This window comes from Cnephaeus nilssonii (assembly GCF_951640355.1).
Source record: "Cnephaeus nilssonii genome assembly, chromosome: 14".
Lineage (NCBI taxonomy): Eukaryota > Metazoa > Chordata > Mammalia > Chiroptera > Vespertilionidae > Cnephaeus > Cnephaeus nilssonii.
This window is the reverse complement of record NC_137085.1, coordinates 78,431,247-78,450,349: the sequence shown is the minus strand read 5'-3', so window position 1 is coordinate 78,450,349 and position 19,103 is coordinate 78,431,247. Positions and strand designations below refer to the sequence as shown.

Below are 19,103 nucleotides of genomic sequence, written 5' to 3'. Positions count from 1 at the left end.
TTCAGAGCAGATTACCTCTGTCAAATTCTGAACCCCCAAAGGAGGAAGCACTCTTTTTATATCTTTTAGGTCCTTGTGTAAGTTATTTTTACAGACAGTTTGTAACCTTGAGTACATATCATATCTAACAAACACCTGTCATATCTATACAGACAACTTGTAACCTTGAGTGCATACATATCTATACAGACACCTGGCATCAGTATCAGCGTATCAGCCCCTTATGTTAGATGGCTAGCTTGCAAGGTCAGACAGTTAAGTTTATCTTTTCTATTATTCAAGCTAAAAAACAAAGTTCTATTTTACAGAATAAGAGACTGTCTAAAAATGACAGAGTAGTTCAAACAGCAGTTTTCCAAAGGGGGGACCACCTGCTTCAGCCTGAGCCGCCCTCCGTTACGTCCTGCCTGCAGCCTTGCCCTGGCCTCCCTGCGAGTCCTCATGGCCACACAGCCTGGGCAGCAGGCCTCCTGAGCGGAGTCCTCTATGTTGGCAATGTTTTTAAATGAAATTGGTTAAGTTTGCCTTTCTCATAGTTTCTGAGATTGTACCACTAATATTTTATGGCGGCATTAAGTAAAACCTTTTTCAAGCAGTTTTATTTTGTTGTTCTCATTTTTGGTGGTGGATGCTAGAGATTTAGAGGGAAGAGTGGAGGTAATTAAATTGTCCATGGAATTAAATATGCATTTAATGTAGGAAATATGGGAAAGCCCAAAGAAGAAAGTGAAAAGTCATATCTCATCCCTTCACATGTATAAAAACTACTGTGAATAATTTCTTTCTTTCCCTTTTTCCTATATATATATTTTTTATAAATTACTTTTTTTAAAATATATTTTATTGATTTTTTACAGAGAGGAAGGGAAAGGAATAGAGAGTTAGAAACATTGATGAGAGAGAAACATCGATCAGCTGCCTCCTGCACACCTCCTACTGGGGATGTGCCCACAACCAAGGTACATGCCCTTGTCTGGAATCGAACCCGACCTTTCAGTCCGCAGGCCGACGCTCTATCCACTGAGCCAAACCAGTTAGGGGTATATATATTTTTATGTCACCACCACCACCACCACTGCCATACAACAGAATCATTGTTATTTTGTATTTGTGCTTGCTTTACAAGAAGTTAACATACACACATTTTAATTAAAATTGCATTTGATATTTGTAAATCATATATTTGATAAGGAATTTATAGCTAGTATATATGCCGAACTTTTTTTTAATCCTCACCCAATGATATGTTTTTATTGATTAGAGAAAGAGAAAGAGAGAGAGATCAGCTGCCTTTCATATGTTTCCGACCAGTGACCGAACTCGCAACGTTTTGGTGTCCAGGGTGATGCTCCAGCCAACTGAGCCACCCTACCAGAGCTTTACGTAGAACTCTTATAACTCAACAATGAAAACAATTAACTCAGCTGAAAAAATCGGCACAGAATTTTAAGTAGATATTTCTCCAAGGAAGATATATAAATGACCAGTAAGCACACGAAAAGATGCTTAACATCATTAGCCTCAAGGAAATGCAAATCAAAACAACTTTACACCTGCTAAGATGGCTTTAGTCAAAAGAAGGATATGGAGGAACGGGATCTCATATGCTAGTGGGAATGTGAAATGATGCAGGCTCTGGGGGAAGGAGTCTGGCCATTCCTGAAAGTGCTCAGCATAGGGTTCCAGTCAAAGCTAATCTTAGGTACATACCCAAGAGAAATGGGAAAAATGTCCATACAGAAACTTCTATGCAGATTACTATTCATAACAGCCTAAAAGTAGAAACTATCAGCTCATGAAATGGGTCAACAAATGGGGTCTGTCACTACAATGGAATGCCGTTATTTGGTGACAAAAGCAGTGAAGCACTGAGAACCCTCCATGTGAGTGAATAAGTGAAAGAAGCCAGGACCATAGACTGTGTGATACTGAAACCAAAATGGGGGGTGTTTGAGTCCGAGTTTGTTGAGAACCGAAAAATGGATTCGCATTACATAAACGGTTAGCAGAAGCAGAGTTTCTTGAGGGAAGCCAGTCCTGCTTCCGTTCCATGCTCCTGTCAGGTGTAGTTCAGCATCCAAGTGAATTAAAGTCTGTGACTCCATGTATGGAATCCCACACTGCCGTACGCCGCGTGGGCACAAGAATGTGCTCCACAGGAATGCCAGGAGCCCATGGCGGGGCGGGGACGAGAGGAAGCGGGGCTTTTTAATCTCCGGGCAGATACATGCCTTGCTAGGTCCTGATTGGCCCTTTCAAAGAATTCTGCCTCGCCCTAGCTGGTGTGGCTCAGTGGATAGAGCATCAGCATGTGGACCAGAGGGTCCCAGTTGGATTCTGGTCAAGGGCACATGCCTGGGGTTGTGGGCTCTATCCCCAGTGGGGGGCATGCAGGAGGCAGCCAATCTATGATTCTCTCTCATCATTGATGTTTCTATCCCTCTCCCTTCCTCTCTGAAATCAATAAAAATATATTTTAAAAAAGAATTCTGCTCTAATAACATTCTTGGGGTTGGTCATAGCCTTGTCTTAGGTTGGTTATCTGCAGGTTGCCTGTCTTAGCAGTTCACACATTTTGAAGCTCAGGTCTCTGGGCGCCTCCTTTCCCTACCCAGTTGGGTGCCTTAGTTACCCCACCCAGCTGGTTCCGCTGCCACCTCCTCCCGCCCCACACCCGCTTCCTGACTAGCTTCCTCTGTCTTCTCAGTCGTTCGAGGGAGAGGGGGCGGAGGGAGGGGATGAGGAGGGGAGGGAGAGGGGGCGGAGGGAGAGGGGATGAGAAGGGGAGGGGGAGGGGGCGGAGGGAGGGGATGAGAAGGGGAGGGGGAGGGGGCGGAGGGAGGGGATGAGAAGGGGAGGGGGAGGGGGCGGAGGGAGGGGATGAGGAGGGGAGGGGGAGGGAGGGGATGAGGAGGGGAGGGGGAGGGGGCGGAGGGAGAGGGGATGAGAAGGGGAGGGGGAGGGGGCGGAGGGAGGGGATGAGAAGGGGAGGGGGAGGGGGCGGAGGGAGGGGATGAGGAGGGGAGGGGGAGGGGGCGGAGGGAGGGGATGAGGAGGGGAGGGAGAGGGGGCGGAGGGAGGGGATGAGAAGGGGAGGGAGAGGGGGCGGAGGGAGGGGATGAGAAGGGGAGGGGGAGGGGGCGGAGAGGAGGCGGAGGCAGGTGGACAGCTGAAGATGAGGGTGACCTGTGGACGCTGAGAAGCAGGAGGCCGATGGGCCCGCTGGGGCAGCAAAAAAGAAAAGTTAAACAAAAAAGGCCTCGTGACCTCCTCACCCCCCACTTACCGCCTCCGGATGTAAAGTGGGCGCTGGGAGGAGAGAGCCTGGCAGAGCCCCTGCAGGTGGCCGCCCTCCCCCGCAGCCAGACCAGCCGGGAATGGGCTCGAGGGAGGAGGAAGACTCCCAAGCACCTGCTTTTTTTTCTTAAAAGCGCTTTAAAAAGAAAATTTGTATTTTTAATTTACATTTTGTGTTTTTGTACAAGTTAGGGGTCAGCCATTTTTAATGATGGGAGCGTTCTCTGTCCTACTTATGACTTGACTTTGGGGTGACCATGTTCATTACACTCGCAACCAACGGAGAAAGAAAACCTTGTAAAACAAAAACAAAATCATCTTATTCCAGGCATTCCAGTAACTTTTTGTGTACGTACTTCGCTGTACTATAAGTAGTTGGCTTGTATGAGATGGTTAAAAAGGCCAAGGGTAAAAAGGTTTCTTTTTTCTTCTCCTTTTTTTGTCTATGAAGTTGCTGGGTTTTTGTGTTTTTTTCTCTTTGTTTGGCCAGTTTGATGTGTTTGAAACAATGTCCAACAATAAACAGGAATTTTATTTTGCAAAAAAAGGGGGGAGACTCTGGATCGAGACTCATTTGCATCCAGGGGTGATTGACACAAACTTTCTTCTGGAAATGCCCTTACCCATAATGCATACAGAAAAGCCCACGGGAGGAGTGGGGGGGAAACCAGCATTGGCATTGAGGTCCTGTCTTTTCCGCTGAGCTCGCCCCAAAGCCAGCTGCTGCGGGCTGTCTGCTGGGCCAGGTCTGAAGGCCACACTGGCCCACCCCAGGGCAGCCCCACCCCAGCCCCTCGTTTTCGTTTAGTTTCAGAGAAACGCCCGGAAGTGGACTTGCTGTGTCCTATGGTAGCTCTGTTTTTAGTTGTTTTGTTGGGGCCCTGGGAAAGGCACTAGATGTTAGATTGGTGGGGTCAGGCGACCCGAATTCAGCAACTTTGGTTCTTGAGTTCAGCTTAGGAAAGAACTCTGCCAAGACCCAAACTGTCAGAGGACATGTACATGGAAAATCACAGAGGTGGAAGTAATTGGGAGAAGAAAGAGGCTTCGGGAACCAGTGAGAGGCCCAGGAAAGCCGCGGAGCTTCAGAGTGAGCAGGCGCAGGTGACCCAGCGGGCCCAGGGGCGTGGGGAGGGCGAGGGAAAACGGGCAGGCTCCTCGTTCTAGGCGTGAAGGGTGGAGGTTGTGGGAGGGCCCAGGGGAGTAGCATGGCAGGTCCAGCCGCTTCCCAGGGTGTCCTTTCAGGGTCTGGTCTCCACGGACGGGTTGGTCGGCTCCAGGGCAGGAGGCCGTTCATGAGCCGGCGCAGCTGGTCCTGACGCAGCCTGGGTGTCACTTGTCTGGTTTTGCCGCTTTCCTGGGCCTGGTGCTGAGATATAACTGAGGCCTCGATGTTACCTCCAAGATCAGAGGGTCCAAACTGCGTAACTAGCAAAATGCTAGGGGCGGAAAGGTCACCCTGGGTCAAGGTCCCACCCTACAATGTCCATGGTTTGGCACCGGGGCCTTGTTCCCTGCTGACCGGTACAGCGCCCATCGTCCTCGCTCTGCTCATATCTGCCTGCCGCCATGTGAGGAACCGCCCTGCTGGTTTCCTTAGTGGTTGCACCAGTTTATAGTCCCACCCACGTGTATTGGTTCCCCTTCTCCACATCCTCCCCAGCACTTGTAACTCTGGAAATAGCCATTTGAACTAGTGTGAGGTGATAGTGACTTCTCCGATGGTTAGTGATTTCAGCATGTTTTCATGTACTTACTGGCCATCTGTATGTCTTCTTTGGAAAAATGCTGTTCAGTTTTATGCCCATTTTTTAAATTGGATTGTTTGTTTGCTTGTTGCTACTGAGTTACATGAATTCTTTATATATTTTGGATATTAGTCCCAATATGACATCCAGTTATTTCTTCCCATTCAGTAAATTGCTTTTTCATTTTGTTGATGATATCCTTTTTAGTTTGATATAGTCCCACTTCCTTATTTCTGCTTTTGCTTTTGCTTTTGGTGTTAGATTCACAAAATCATCTCCAAGATCTAAGTCAAGGAGCTCACCACCTATGTTTTCTCCTAGGAGTTTTATGGTTCCGGTCCTACATTCCAGTCCTTAATCCACTTTCAGTGAATTTACTTTGTATGGTGTCAGTTGGTGGTCTAGTTTCATTACTGTTTTGCATGGCTGTCCAGTTTTTCCAACACCATTGAAGAACTGTCTTCTCCCATTGTGTATTCTTGGCTCCGTTACCATAACTTAATGGACTGTATATGCATGCGTGTATTTCTGGGCTCACTCATTGGTTTCTTTAGTCTGTGTCTGTTTGTATGCCAGTGCCAGATTGCTTTAATTACTGTAATTTGGTAAGATAATTTGAAATTAGGTGGTGTGATGCCTCCAAGTGCTTTGACTATTAAGGGCCATTTTAACAATGTTAATTCTTCCAGTCCATGAACACAGAACAGCTTTGTATCTTCCGCTTCCTTCAACGATGTCTTGTAATTTTCAGAGTACAGAGTACAGTCTTCAACTCCTTTGTTAAGACTGTTCCTAGGTATTTTATTCTTTTTTTAAATATATTTTTGTTGATTTCAGAGACGAAAGGAGAGGGGGAGAGAGATGAAAACATCAGTGAAGAGAGAATCATTGATCAGCTGCCTCCTGCACACCACACACTGGGGATCGAGCCCAAAACCCAGGCATATGCCCTGACCGGGAATCAAACCATGACCTTCTGGTTCATAGGTCGACGCTCAACCACTGAGCCATGCCAGCCAGGCAGTTTTACTTGTTCACTTCCAATGTGGATGCATTTTATTTCTTTTTCTTGCCTCTTTGCTGCTGCTAGGACTACCAATACTATCCTATATAATAAAAGGCTAATAGGCAAATTGTCCTCTTGGGAGTTTGACTGACCAGGAGTTCAACCACTTGCTATGATGTGTCCTGACCACCAGGGGACAGTGCAGATCGAAGAAAGGCCCCGGCTGGCAGCCGGCAGCCAGTAAAGGAAGGCCCTGGCCAGCCCTGTTCGCCAGCCAGGCCTAGGGACCCTACCTGTGCACGAATTTTGTGCATCAGGCCTCTAGTCCTATATAATAAAAAGCTAATATGCGCCCTAACCAGTTTGGCTCAGTGAATAGAGCGTTGGCCTACGGACTGAAGGGTCCCAGGTTCGATTCCAGTCAAGGGCATGTACCTTGGTTGCGGGCACCTCCCCAGTACGGGGTGTGTAGGAGGCAGCTGATAGATGTTTCTCTTTCATCGATGTTTCTAACTCTCTGTCCCTCTCCCTTCCTCTCTGTAAAAAATCAATAAAAATTAAAAAAAAAAGCTAATATGCAAATTGACCAAACGATGGAATGACCGGTTGCTATGATGCACACTGACCACTTGGGGGCAGATGCTCAATGCAGGAGATACCCCCTGGTGGTCAGTGCACTCCCACAGAGGGAGCGCTGCTCAGCCAGAAGCCAGGCTCATGGCTGGCAAGCACAGCGGTGGTGGCGGCAGCCTCTCCTGCCTCCGCGGGAGCACTAAGGATGTCTGACTGATGGGCCTAAGCCATCAGTCGAACATCCCCCGAGGGCTCCCGGACTGTGAAAGGACCCCCTCCCCCCACCCCCGAGTGAACAAATTTTGTGCACCGAGCCTCTAGTATCAAATAAAATGGCAAGAATGGACATCCTTGTCTTGTTCCTGACCTGACAGAAAAAGTTGTGTGTTTGTGGTCTTGTCATATGATGCCTTTATTATATTGGGGTACTTTCCTTCCACACCCATTTTGTTTTTTTATCATAAATGGGTGTTGAAATTTGTCAAATGCTTTGCATTTATTGAAATGGTCGTATGATTTTTAGCCTTCATTTTATTGATGTGGTATATTACATCAACTGATTTGCAGATGTTGAACTATCCTTGCCTCTGATATAAATTTCACTTGATCATAATGCGTGATTTTTTTAAATGTACTATTAAATTCAGTCTACATCATGTTCATCACAGGTATTAGCCTGTAATTATATTTTTTTGTGTGTCATTTTTGTCTGGTTTTGGTATCAGGATAATGTTGGCCCTCCTGTAAAATGTGTTTGAGAGCCCTAGCCGGTTTGGCTCAGTGATAGAGCATCGGCCTGTAGACTGAAGGGTCCCTGGTTGGATTCTGGTCAAGGGCACATGCCCGGACTGCGCGCTCGATCCCCAGTAGGGATCGTGCAGGAGGCAGCTGAGCAATGATTCTCTCGTATTGGTGTTTCTATCTCTTGCCTTCTTCCATTCTCCAGGAAATCAATAAAAATATATTTTTAAAAACTTAGTATTTAAAACAAATAGTTGTTGGCATATCAGAGCGGTTCCAGTGAAGCTTTGGAACGTGCCTGTGCCGAGGCCTGAGACTGCCCAGTCGGTCTCCACGGGCCCGACGGGATTTTAATGTGCAGCCAACGCTGAGAGCCACTGAACTTGCTAATGAGTAAATTCCAAATTCTGCATCAGAAGTCAGGTTATGTTCTTTATATTTTCTCTAACGCTTGATAACATTTGTTTTTCGGTGGGTTGGGGATGGGAAGGAATATGAAACGATAGGCCTGTAATAAAAAATATCTTTAAAATATTTGTTAAGTTATGCTTACTTGTAATGGTTTTTTATCAGATTTAGATGTAATTTTCTGGTTAAATAGGTTCACCTTTCAGCACTGCCTTAACTTGTCATAATCAAGGTTTTATTAACTTTTTCCAACTATTTTGTCCTTATAGCCTTATTAAAACATAACATTTCTTATTTTTATAATATCTATATTAACAATAGTGTTTCTACCCCTCCCCCTCTATTTCACAGATCATAGGTTTTGGATCTGTTAAAATTGCAGAGTTCATAGCTGTGCTAGGAATTCTATCTATTGTGGCTCAGGTGAGTGTCATTTTTCTCATTTCTTTTTTAAACATTTTTATTCTGAAATAACGGTAAGTTCACAGGAAGCTGTAGGAAGCGTTCTTGAATGTCTCCCGCACGCCGGCCTTCGTTCCCTGCCCTGGCAGGGACATCCTGCATGTCTGTGGAACAATAGCAGACCCAGGAAACTGGCATGGACTCCAGATACCCAGAAGTTCACTTCACCAGGAGAAGGCTCCGGTGTTATTTTCCTGTTGGGAAGTGAGTGGAAGTGAAAAGCACAAATGGAAATCGGCACCTCTGCTCGAAGAAATGTGGCAGACCGGTGCGTTGGAACGAACATGCGTGATGAGTAAAGAGCACCGAATTTCTTCATCTGTTATAAACACAGGACCACGCAGGCCGGTGCGTGTGCCTGCCATCCCCCCGACAGGCCTCCCTGTGTCCTGTGGCTCCTGGGGCTGCTCCCTGGCACCGCGGCTGGAGCGCGGGGGCCGGGCAGCGCGCTGGGACCCCAGGAAAGGAGGGGGCTGCAGGGCTGTTGCGCCTACGTGTTCGCATTGACAAGGCTCACAGGATTGCCTCAGGCAAAGGCCTGTGTTTATTTTCGTCCAGTTGTATCAGCAAATGTAAATTACGTTACACTTTCAAGTTGCTCATAATTTGGGGGCGGGGGGGGGGGGGGGGGGGTATGTTAACTCTAGTTAGTCATTAGCCCAGACCATCTCAACTAGTTTTTTAACAGAGTATATATGTGTTAAAATCAAATTCATATCAGTCCAACTTTGCAAAACTGCTAACCTCCAGCAAAACTCCACACGTCCTGTAACTGTTCAGCGGGGCTTGCTCGTCACCGGGGGGTAAGGGGTTGGCGTTGCTCAGAAGAGACGGAGCCGTGGCCCTCTCGGGCACGCCAGCTGGTGATGGCTCCAGCCTCCCTGGGGAAGTGCTGGCGGAGCACCCGGTGAACAGCGTTGGGAGGAGGCGAGGGCCCTGAGCCCCTGGAGAGCTGCGTCCGCCCCCGTGGCCCCTGTCCTGGGCGCCCTCCCCGAGGGCCTCCGCGGGGTGTCCCGTGCTTCTCAGGGCTCTCCTTGGCTTTGCAGACAGCCCTGCTCCCCGTCTGCATGCGCTCGCTGGGGAAGAAGAAGACCGTGCTCCTGGGCCTGGGCCTCCAGGTGCTGCAGCTGGCCTGGTACGGGCTCGGATCGCAGGCCTGGTAAGCCTCCCCGGACCCTCCCCGCTAGACGGCCATCTTCTGGGGGAGCTGGACATGACGTGTGGTGTGAAGGCAGCAAGGGCTGCTGACCAGTTTGGTGTGCTCAGCATTTCAAAACCTGTTTGGACTTAATTTTGGGAAGGCTGAGCGAGGTGACAGGATCATTTGTAAACAGTCTTCACCTTCGTGGCTGTCAGTGAGCTGTTACTTAATGAAATGTGTGTGCCTCCTCCAGCCCCTCCGCAAATGTTCTGTCTGCATTTTAAACACGTTTGTCAGTTTGTAGGGACATCAGATATTCTCCAAAACAAAGCAAAAAGGCAAGGACAAATGATAGCAGGGCTCATGGCTGTAATTAGCTGAGTGACTTTATAACGTAAGAACCTGAGGTAGATTAATCCTACGATCTCTTCCAAAACCACGGGTACCCTGGGGCGGTGACCCTGCTGGCACAGTCTCCTCCCCTGACAGGACGGCCAGGAGAAATGACAGTCCCGAGTGCGGTTCCGTGATGTGGCTAGTGTCCCCAATGCCTGGTTACCAAATCCAGAGGTCCTATCTTTAAATATTAGTTACTCCTCATTTTGCCTGCAGGGCATAACTCACAGACACGAGAAGTGCTGTAGAGGTCAGCAGATGGTTCTTGTTCGTTAACATTCAGTCCGATGGACTTTGGTTCCGGAGCTGAGCCAGTCAAGCTCCTGCCGGAAGAGGATGCTGTCGACCTGAGGGTCTCTCCTTAAGGATGCGCAGGCCGGCCCTCCCCACGGGAGTCTGGTCGCGCAGGGTCTAAGCCACGGTGGGGCCTCACCTTCCTCACACAGAGGCTTAATACTGATTCGCACTCGAGTTTCTTTCCCTGAGGAAGGGACCAGAGTCTGAGGAAGCACAGACGCGGCGCGGGGCCGGCCTTGGCGGTGCCGGGCGTGGTCCAGAGGAAGCGGGTGGGAGTCCGCAGGGTCATCCCGCACGCCAGGGCGGCAAAACGAGCAGCTCACAGGCAGTGTGCAGCCGGCCTCTGAGACACCGAGAGCAAGTGGAATGGGGAGGAAAGGTGGCATTCGTGGAAGTAAATCCTTTCGAGTTTCACTGAGCTTACATCTAAAGGTGGTAAAGGGGAAATCAAGCAGAACAGATTTTGAAAGAGGTGAAGTAAAATTAAAAAATGAAACTTTCCCAGCCTGTGAAGTGACAAATAACTTTCCATGTTAAAAAAAAACAACCCCTTTGTAAAGAGGAAAGATTAAATACAAGGTAACCTGAGGAGACAGACAGCACCTCGTGCTCCGCCCGACGGCCGCCCTGACGCTGCCCTGTCCTTGCAGGATGGTGTGGGCCGCAGGGGCCGTGGCCGCCGCGTCCAGCATCACCTTCCCCGCGGTCAGTGCCCTGGTCTCTCAGAACGCGGAGTCCGATCAGCAAGGTGAGAGCACTGTCCCCGTCTCCCTCCTGCCCTGGAGACGTACCTGCCGGCAGCCTGCGGCTCTGAGCCTCTTCAGCCCGGGTGCTCCCTCAGTGATCACCTGTTTGCTTTCCGTCCTGCTCTGAAATCATACTCATGTTTTTAAAATGTGCACTCAGCAGTTCAGAACACTAAGAAATAGAAATAGGCTGTTTCCTCTTTTTGGTTTTGACTCCTCTTTATTGTGATGCCATAGAAATTAACTAGACTGTAACAGATGTCTCTTAAATGATACCGACTAGTTAGCAAAACAGCGAGCTTTTTATCTACTCACTGTCACCACTGGAACTTGTTTAATTTGGACTCCCTCTAACGCATGAGCTGCATGTAGGGAGTGATTCTCCCAGAGGATGAAGAACAAATCTGTGCCGTTGCTGGTAATCGGATGCCGAGTGAGAGGCAGAGTGGGGACAACTGTGTGGAGAGAAGCTTATAGATTCCTTCCTTCTTGTGTCTCTGGTTCACCATCAGGCATTTCCCACGACCAGAATTAATCCTTTTCCACTTCCTCTTTCAATGACTCACCTTATTGTAGTCAGGAAGTAGTAAATTTGAAAAAAAATTATAAATGCCTAACAGCCCTCTAAAAAGTTTCAATAAAAAAACTATATTGGAAAAGATAGTTTATTTATTGCACCCATTTTTCCTCATCAGAAATTAGCCATCTTATTCATATCCACATTTTAAAATAGCCCTAGCCGGTTTGGCTCAGTGGATAGAGCGTCGGCCTGCAGACTGAAGGGTCCCAGGTTCCATTCTGGCCAAGGGCACATGCCTGGGTTTCGGGCTCGATCCCAGTAGGGGTGTGCAGGAGGCAGCCGATCAATGATTCTCATCATTGATGTTTCTGTCTCTCTATCCCTCTCCCTTCCTCTCTAAAATCAATAAAAATACTTTTAAAAATAATAAAAAATTAAAATAGTGACCGCAGATCCTGTGTGTCCCCGGCAACGGACATCCCGCTGGCTGCACAGCGTGGAGAGACGTGGTCCCGGCCGAAGGCCCTGCAGAGCAGGCCCTGCTCGGCACCTGACAGGTGCACCTCTCTTTCACGGACTAAATCCTCTGGCTCTATTTTTTTTCTTTTAATAAATCTTTATTATTCAGATTATTAAAGTTGTTCCTCTTTTTTCCCCCATAGTTCCCCTCCACCCAGTTCCCACCCCACCCTCTTTCTTTACCCCCCCCCCACACACACACTGTCCCCATCCATAGGTGTACGATTTTTGTCCGGTCTCTTCCAGCACCCTCCACACCCCTTTTCCCCTAAGAATTATCAATCCACTCCCATTCTATACCCCTGATTCTATTATATTCACCAGTTTATTTTGTTCCTCGGATTTTTAATTCACTTGATTTTTAGACTCACTTGTTGATAGATATGTATTTGTTGTTCATAATTTTTATCTTTACCTTTTTCTTCTTCTTTTTTTTTTTTACCTTTTTCTTCTTCCTCTTCTTAAAGAATACCTTTCAGCATTTCATATAATACTGGTTTGGCAGTGATGAACTCCTTTAGCTTTTTCTTATCTGTGAAGCTCTTTATCTGCCTTTCAATTCTGAATGATAGCTTTGCTGGGTAGAGTAATCTTGGCTATAAGTTTGTGCTATTCATCACTTTGAATATTTCTTGCCACTCCCGTTTGGCCTGCGTAGTTTCTGTTGAGAAATCAACTGACAATCGTATGGGTGCTCCCTTGTAGGTAATTAACTGTTTTTCTCTTGCTGCTTTTAAGATTCTCTCTTTGTCTTTTGCTAGTGGCATTTTAATTATGATGTGTCTTGGTGTGGGCCTCTTTGGATTCCTTTTGTTTGGGGTTCTCTGCACTTCCTGGACTTGTAAGTCTATTTCTTTCACCAGGTGGGGGAAGTTTTTGGTCATTATTTCTTCAAATAGGTTTTTAATATCTTGCGCTCTCTCTTCTTCTGGCACCCCCATAATTCTGATGTTGGTACGCTTGAAGTTGTCCCAGAGGCTCCTTACACTGTCTTCATAGTTTTGGATTCATTTTTCTTTTTGCTTTTCCGGTTGGGTGTTTTTTGCTTTTTTGTATTTCAAATCTTTGACTTGATTCTTGCGATCCTCTAGTCTGCTGTTGGATCTCTGTATATATTTTTTTTTATTTCAGTCAGTGTATGCTTAACTTCTAGTTGGTCCTTTTTCATATCCTCGAAGGTCTCACTAAATTTATCGCATTTTCTAGAAAATTCTTGAAAAACTTATAACCATGGTTTTGAACTCTATATCCAGTTGTTTGCTTTCCTCCATTTTGTTCATTTGTGACCTGTTTCTTTGTCTCCGCATTTTCGCTGCTTCCCTGAGTTGGTAGAGTAGCTTTGTGTGCTAGGTGTCCTATAGGACCCAGTGGCTCAGCCTCCCCAGTTATCTGAGGTGGACACTCTTGGTGCACCCCTTTGTGGGCTGTGTGCACAGCCTTGATGTAGTTGAGTCTTGATTGTTGTTGGTATTACTGGGAGGAATTGACCTCCAGGCCAATTAGCTGTGAGGATCAGCTGTGTCTACACTGGGTGAACTTCTGTGCTGGAGACACCCTTATGAGACAAGACTTGTTTCAGTGGGGCTTTGGTGCTCACTGATTCTGCCCCCAGAGTGTGTTCCTTATGGATCTGAGGAGTTGTAATCTGGATGGTCCTACTCTGAACCCTGGGTACACTGGCTCTTGGATCTCCAAGGAGGTGCTAATTTAGCTCTGCCTGAGGCCACCCAGCAGGAGCTACGGAGAGATCTGCAGATTCCTCTTCTTTGTTTGGGTTTTGGAGGTGCCCAGGTGAGGCCCAGCTCTGAAGCAATGCAAGCTGCTGTGGGGCCTTGGGCCTTCTTTTGGATGTTCTGGGTCTCTGACTCATCTGCAGTTTGTTAGGTAAGTTTAGATTTCAAAGGACCAGGCCATTCATATGCAAAAGCCTCTGCTTGTTCAGCGTGGATGGGGCGAGTTCTCAGGGCAGAGCAAACAGCAATGGCTTCCCGTCAGCCCTGCCCTAAGAGGCCCCTGGGTCTCAGTGTCCCTCGGTAATCGCTGCAAGCACCTCTGAGAGAAAGCCGCCCTTGAGTTCCGCCCGAAGCCAGACAGTCCAGTTTCTCCCCGTATGAGTCTGGGTCCCCAGAGTCTCGCCTGGAACTGGAGTTCAGAGCAGTCTGGAGCTTTTGTCTCCCTGCGGATTGAAAAAGCCAGCCGCGTACTCAGTTGCCAGCCCTCTCTGTGCGCGCGCCTTCATACCTCTGCCTTCCGCAGCTCCTCTGAGTCTCGGTGTGCTTTTCTCTTTCCTTCTAGTTGTAGAATTTCCACTCAGCCGGCCTTCCTGTGGTTCTGGATGATGTCCGTTTTGTCTTTTAGTTGTAGTTTTGAAATAGTTGTGCGAGGCAGTAGTTCAGGTGTTTACCTATGCCGCCATCTTGGTTTCTCCCTCTTTGGCTCTTTTTATGCTCATATGTGTTAGTACAGATGTTTCTAAATGTCCGTGCATAAAACTATTACAGCACATTGCATTGGGTTGAATAATCTTTGACCATTTTTGACCTACAAACACATGCATTTCATACAATTCAAGCTAATATTTTCCTTTCTTGTTAGAAACCAGAGATATCTAGAAATGGGCACTTGTGGGCTATTTCAATGCAGGCCTGCAGGAAGATGCATCAGAAATGGGGGTCGCCTTGAGGAGCAGTCTGCCGGAGGCTGGGCCGCAGCTCAGGGCTGTTGTGGGCACATGCACGGGCTGCAGGAGGCAGAGGGCAGGATTTTACTGTAGAGGCACCTTTAAATAAGCAGAGCAGGGAGATCTTAGTCCACAGAAAAGTGGAAACTGTCTGCAAATGGAGAATATTAAAGTTTTTCATTTTGTTATCCCCATTTATAGGACTATCTAGCTGTTAGGAGGAGGGGTCAGGCCCTGTGGGATTTCAGAAACATCGCTGTCATTTCATCTCCTTACGGATGTTAGGGCAGAGTGACCGCATTAAACGGACACAGTGCAGCCGCGAACACATCTGTAGAGTGATGAATCCCTGCCTTCTCGGCACGGACGCCCAGTCCCGCCGCCTCAGTGCTCACAGCCGCTAGAGAGCCTAGTCAAGCCCCCAGTCTCGACATGCCTTTCTGAGCAGACTGCCTTCCTTTTTGTTCTCACTCAGGAGTTGCCCAGGGCATCGTAACTGGAATCCGAGGGCTGTGTAATGGCCTGGGGCCAGCGCTATATGGCTTCATATTCTACATGTTCCATGTAGAGCTGACTGAGTTGGAACCGAAATTGAATTCTAACAATGCTGCTTTGCAGGTAATTTGGTGATAAGTCTGGTGTTGTTACCATGAATATGTCTGACTGTAGCAAACCCTCTGACCTTAAATGTGGAGCGTGTCCTTGTTTGTGCAATAAACAGACTGCCAGTTTCGGTGATTTAATGTCTCATATAAAAGATTTAATTTGTTCAGATTCTGTTCTCACCTACACTGTAACTCTGATCAGAACCCTGTCTTCTGGGAAAACCCAAGCCAGATAAAATATAAAATGACCTACAATTCCAGCTAGAAATTGAACTAGAGTCTTTTTCCTATTCTTTATTTAGTATTTTCCCTCCTTCCTTCTAAGCAATATTTAATAGAGATTTCTATACAGAATTGGAATTAATGTTCATGGACAGAATGCATGGTCTGGGACCAGAGGGTAAGGTTAGAGAGAAACAACGTTACAGGCTGGGGCTCAGCTGCTGAGCAGTGATGAGGCCGTGAGAGGCTGCCTGCCTCTGGGGGGGCTCCAGGCCCAGGGGAGTTGGCCCTGGCACGCAAGGAAACTTTGCACACGAGAAAGTGATTCTCTTGGAGGAGGTGTGGGGTTTGGGTCACCCAGAGCTAATTTTGCATTGAAGAGACTAACCAAATTCTTCATCTGTTTGTTTCCACACCCATCAGGGAGCCCTCATCCCAGGCCCGCCGTTTTTATTTGGGGCATGTATAGTTCTTTTATCTTTCCTGGTTGCCTTATTCATCCCTGAATGTAGTCTTGGGGCTAAGAAACATAGCAACAGCCTCAGCGGCACCGGGACCGACACGCCGGAGCGGGACAGCGACGCGGACATGGAGCCCCTGCTGCCGAGCGGCAGCGTCTGGGGCCCGGCTCCCTTCCAGAAGCCGGGGAGCCTGTGCACCGAGCTGTGACGCTGTCTTTGGGAGCCGCCGGAGCCGCCCCACGCGGAGACTTTTGGTGCTGGAGGGGAGATGCAGTGGCATCCTTCAGGGCCAAGTTTGATGAGTAACCCTCTGCCTCCCCGCTCTCCCTCCTCCTCTCTTCTTCATTCTTTTTCTTTCAGTTTGTGCATTGGAACAAGTTAGGATTTGAAATACGTTGCTGCAAATAGTATGCAACTCTCAAAGTTATCTGGAGTTCCGGCTTCGAAACTCAAATGGAAAAAGTCGCGTCTCTGAGAAGGGTGTCTTTCCTCTCTCACCTCCGGGGCCGAGGGCCAGCAGCCCGGGTCCTGCTCCGGAGAAGCTGCAGGGCTGCAGGGCCCGCCCTCTCTGGCCAGAGTCCCAGTGCAGACCCCTCTGTCCTCTCTCCGTGGCCCGCAGGTGCAGGAGCGGGGCCTCTGAGCCGCTCGGTCGGGCCTGTTGCCTCTGTTCTAAGGTCAAACAGCCGGTCTTCCTCCCCTTTGCTTGTCTCCGCTCCGTGTTCTCGGCCAGAATGAGATCCGGCACACACACTGGGTGTTCATGACACTGACCCGTGATGGCCTTGACCAGGGAAGAAAATTTCCCTCCAAGTTTAAATCTTGAAGAAATAGCAATTCAGATTCCTTGACCTAGTGTCTTGGTCGGATTCAAGGTGATTTTACAGAAGAAACACGTCCAGCGCTGGTGCAGCACCGAACCCGGAGGGGCCCTCGGCGAGCGGACACCGGCGCAGACGCGGGCGCAGGACTGCTCCTCCCACACCCGCCCTCGGCCTCAGCCGGCACTCCTGCCTTCACTGCCCTGGAAGCCTCTGTTCTCAGGTCTCTCTCCACCTGTGTGTCTGACGCTGAATCCCATGGGAATGTGCACATCAAATTCCTTTCTGCAATAGGATCGTTTAGGAAACTCGGTTTCACAGTAAGTGTCTTGCTAATTTTTCAAGATGTTTTACAGACAAAGAAAACTACAGATTTACATGCATTTTGTTGCACCAGTAAATGAACCCTTCGCTAGGCCTACCTTGAACCTGTGAAGGTTTTATAGATATGAAATGTATGTACATATTTTTGAGGGGTTTTAAATTTTTTTGATGGAGTGCTGTGCAAATCTAGTATTTATAAATGTAAGGAAGGTATTGACAAAAATATATATGTAACTTTTATAAAGGATTATGTACTGCTTGAATACATTTAAAAGAAAATATATTTTGAAATCTGTTCTGCTATGAACAAAAATGACCTCTTTTTATCATGCTGCTGGTTGTAAGCTAAGCTTCCGAGTGCGCAGTAACCCTGCACTGGGCGCTTTTATGTCTTTGGTGCCCTTTAAGGTAAATGTACCATTGATCTTGGGGTTCTCTTTTGGGTGGCTTTCAACTAAAATAAATTGCTAATCTTTAAGCTAATGCAATATGTATGTGTATTTTCAAAGTTTAGTTTTTAACAAACTGCCTTAAAAGCTCCCTTTAGTAACATCATCACTAATTTTTTAATCTTTATTGTTGAGACTATTACAGATGTCCCCCCCTTCCTCCCCATTGCCCCCTCCACCCAGTTCCCACCCCAGGCTTCACCACCCTATTGTCTGGGTCCATGTGGAAGGGTTAACTTTGACGCGCGGCAGACGGGGCGGGGCAGGGGCCGAGTGGGAACCAGGGCGGGGGGGAACACAGGCGGGGCAGACGGGGCAGGGCAGGGGCCGAGTGGGAACCAGGGGCGGGGCAGACGGGGCGGGGCAGACGGGGCGGGGCAGACGGGGCGGGGCAGACGGGGCGGGGCAGACGGGGCGGGGCAGACGGGGCAGTGGAGCGGCCTGACCACAGGCACCAACCGAGCAGAAGTAACGGCTGTTTCTGGACTCCGAGCGGGAGGCCTGGGAGACCAGGGCAGGGCCTGCGGCAGCAAGGTGTGCGAACGCACAGGAACAGGGAAAGAACAGAAACGGGGAGTTCAGGTCCGTGCTGGGCAGGAACAGTCGAGGTGACAACACGGACAGATATGGGAGCAGGCTTGTAGCAAATATCTACCCTGGACTAGAAGGCTTCATGGGGCAGCCCATCACTGGGCCCCCTTCCCTGTAAGGGAAGTCTGAATCTGCTTGTAATAAAATTTCCGCTTTTTCTTAAATCTTCTGGTCTGTGGAGCTTATTCTTTGGCGTCATGAAACACGACCCCGGGGAAAAAACCTTGGCTTGCTGTTCCAGCTATCACATGGACAATGCATATCTACACTAATAAAAGCCTAGGTGGCCCTCGCGCCCTTGCGCGATGCCCTCATGTCATCACAAGATAACTGCCACCAGATGGCTACCACAAGATGGCTGGCAGGGGAGGGCAGTTGGGGGTGACCATGCCTTCAGGGGAGGGTAGTTAGGGGCGACCAGGCCTGCAGGGGAGGGCAGTTGGGGGCGACCAGGCCTGCAGGAGAGGGCAGTTGGGGGCAATTGGGCCGGCAGGGGAGCAGTTAGGCATCAATCAGGCCAACATGGGAGTGGTTAGGGGGCAATCAGGCAGGCAGGCAGGCGAGTGGTTAGGAGCCACCAGTCCCAGATTGTGAGAGGGATGTCCAACTGCAAGGGGTCCCAGATTGGAGAGGGTGCAGGCTGGGCTGAGGGACACCCCCCACCCCATGCACCAATTTCATGCACTGGGCCTCTTGTATATATATATTTTTAAGTCAGGGACACTGATATTTGTACACCCATGTTGATTAGCAGCATTATTCACACTAGATAAAAGCTGGAAGCAACCCAAGTATCCATTGTTGGGTGAATGAATCAAGAAAATGTCCGATGTGGAACTGACTCGGCCTTAGAAAGGAAGGGACTCTGATACATGCTACACACAACATGAGTGAACATGGAAGACATTATGCTCAATGAACTGAGCCAGTCACAAGGGGACAAGTACTGTATGATTCCACTCTTAGGAAATATCTAATCCAATCGTGGAGACACGAAGTAGAAGAGTGTTGGCCAGGACTAGGGGGAGTGGGAAGGTATTTAATAGGCAGAGTTTCAGTTTTGTAAGATGAGAAAAGTTCTGAAAATGGGTGGTGAGGA

General features: G+C 48.4%; 1 protein-coding gene across 2 annotated transcripts in view; it reads left to right on the top strand.

The window, feature by feature from the left end:
* MFSD14B (major facilitator superfamily domain containing 14B) overlaps nucleotides 1–17,031 on the top strand; it is a 71,977-nt gene extending 54,946 nt beyond the window's left edge. For both annotated transcript variants that reach the window (XM_079790390.1, XM_079790389.1), the window contains 5 exons: nucleotides 8,125–8,196; nucleotides 9,282–9,394; nucleotides 10,720–10,817; nucleotides 15,010–15,152; nucleotides 15,785–17,031. In XM_079790390.1, coding sequence (XP_079646516.1) covers nucleotides 8,125–8,196; nucleotides 9,282–9,394; nucleotides 10,720–10,817; nucleotides 15,010–15,152; nucleotides 15,785–16,030 — 672 coding nt within the window. In that variant the 3' untranslated portion in view covers nucleotides 16,031–17,031. The remainder of the gene's footprint in view (nucleotides 1–8,124; nucleotides 8,197–9,281; nucleotides 9,395–10,719; nucleotides 10,818–15,009; nucleotides 15,153–15,784) is intronic.
* The last annotated feature ends 2,072 nt before the right edge of the window (nucleotides 17,032–19,103 follow it).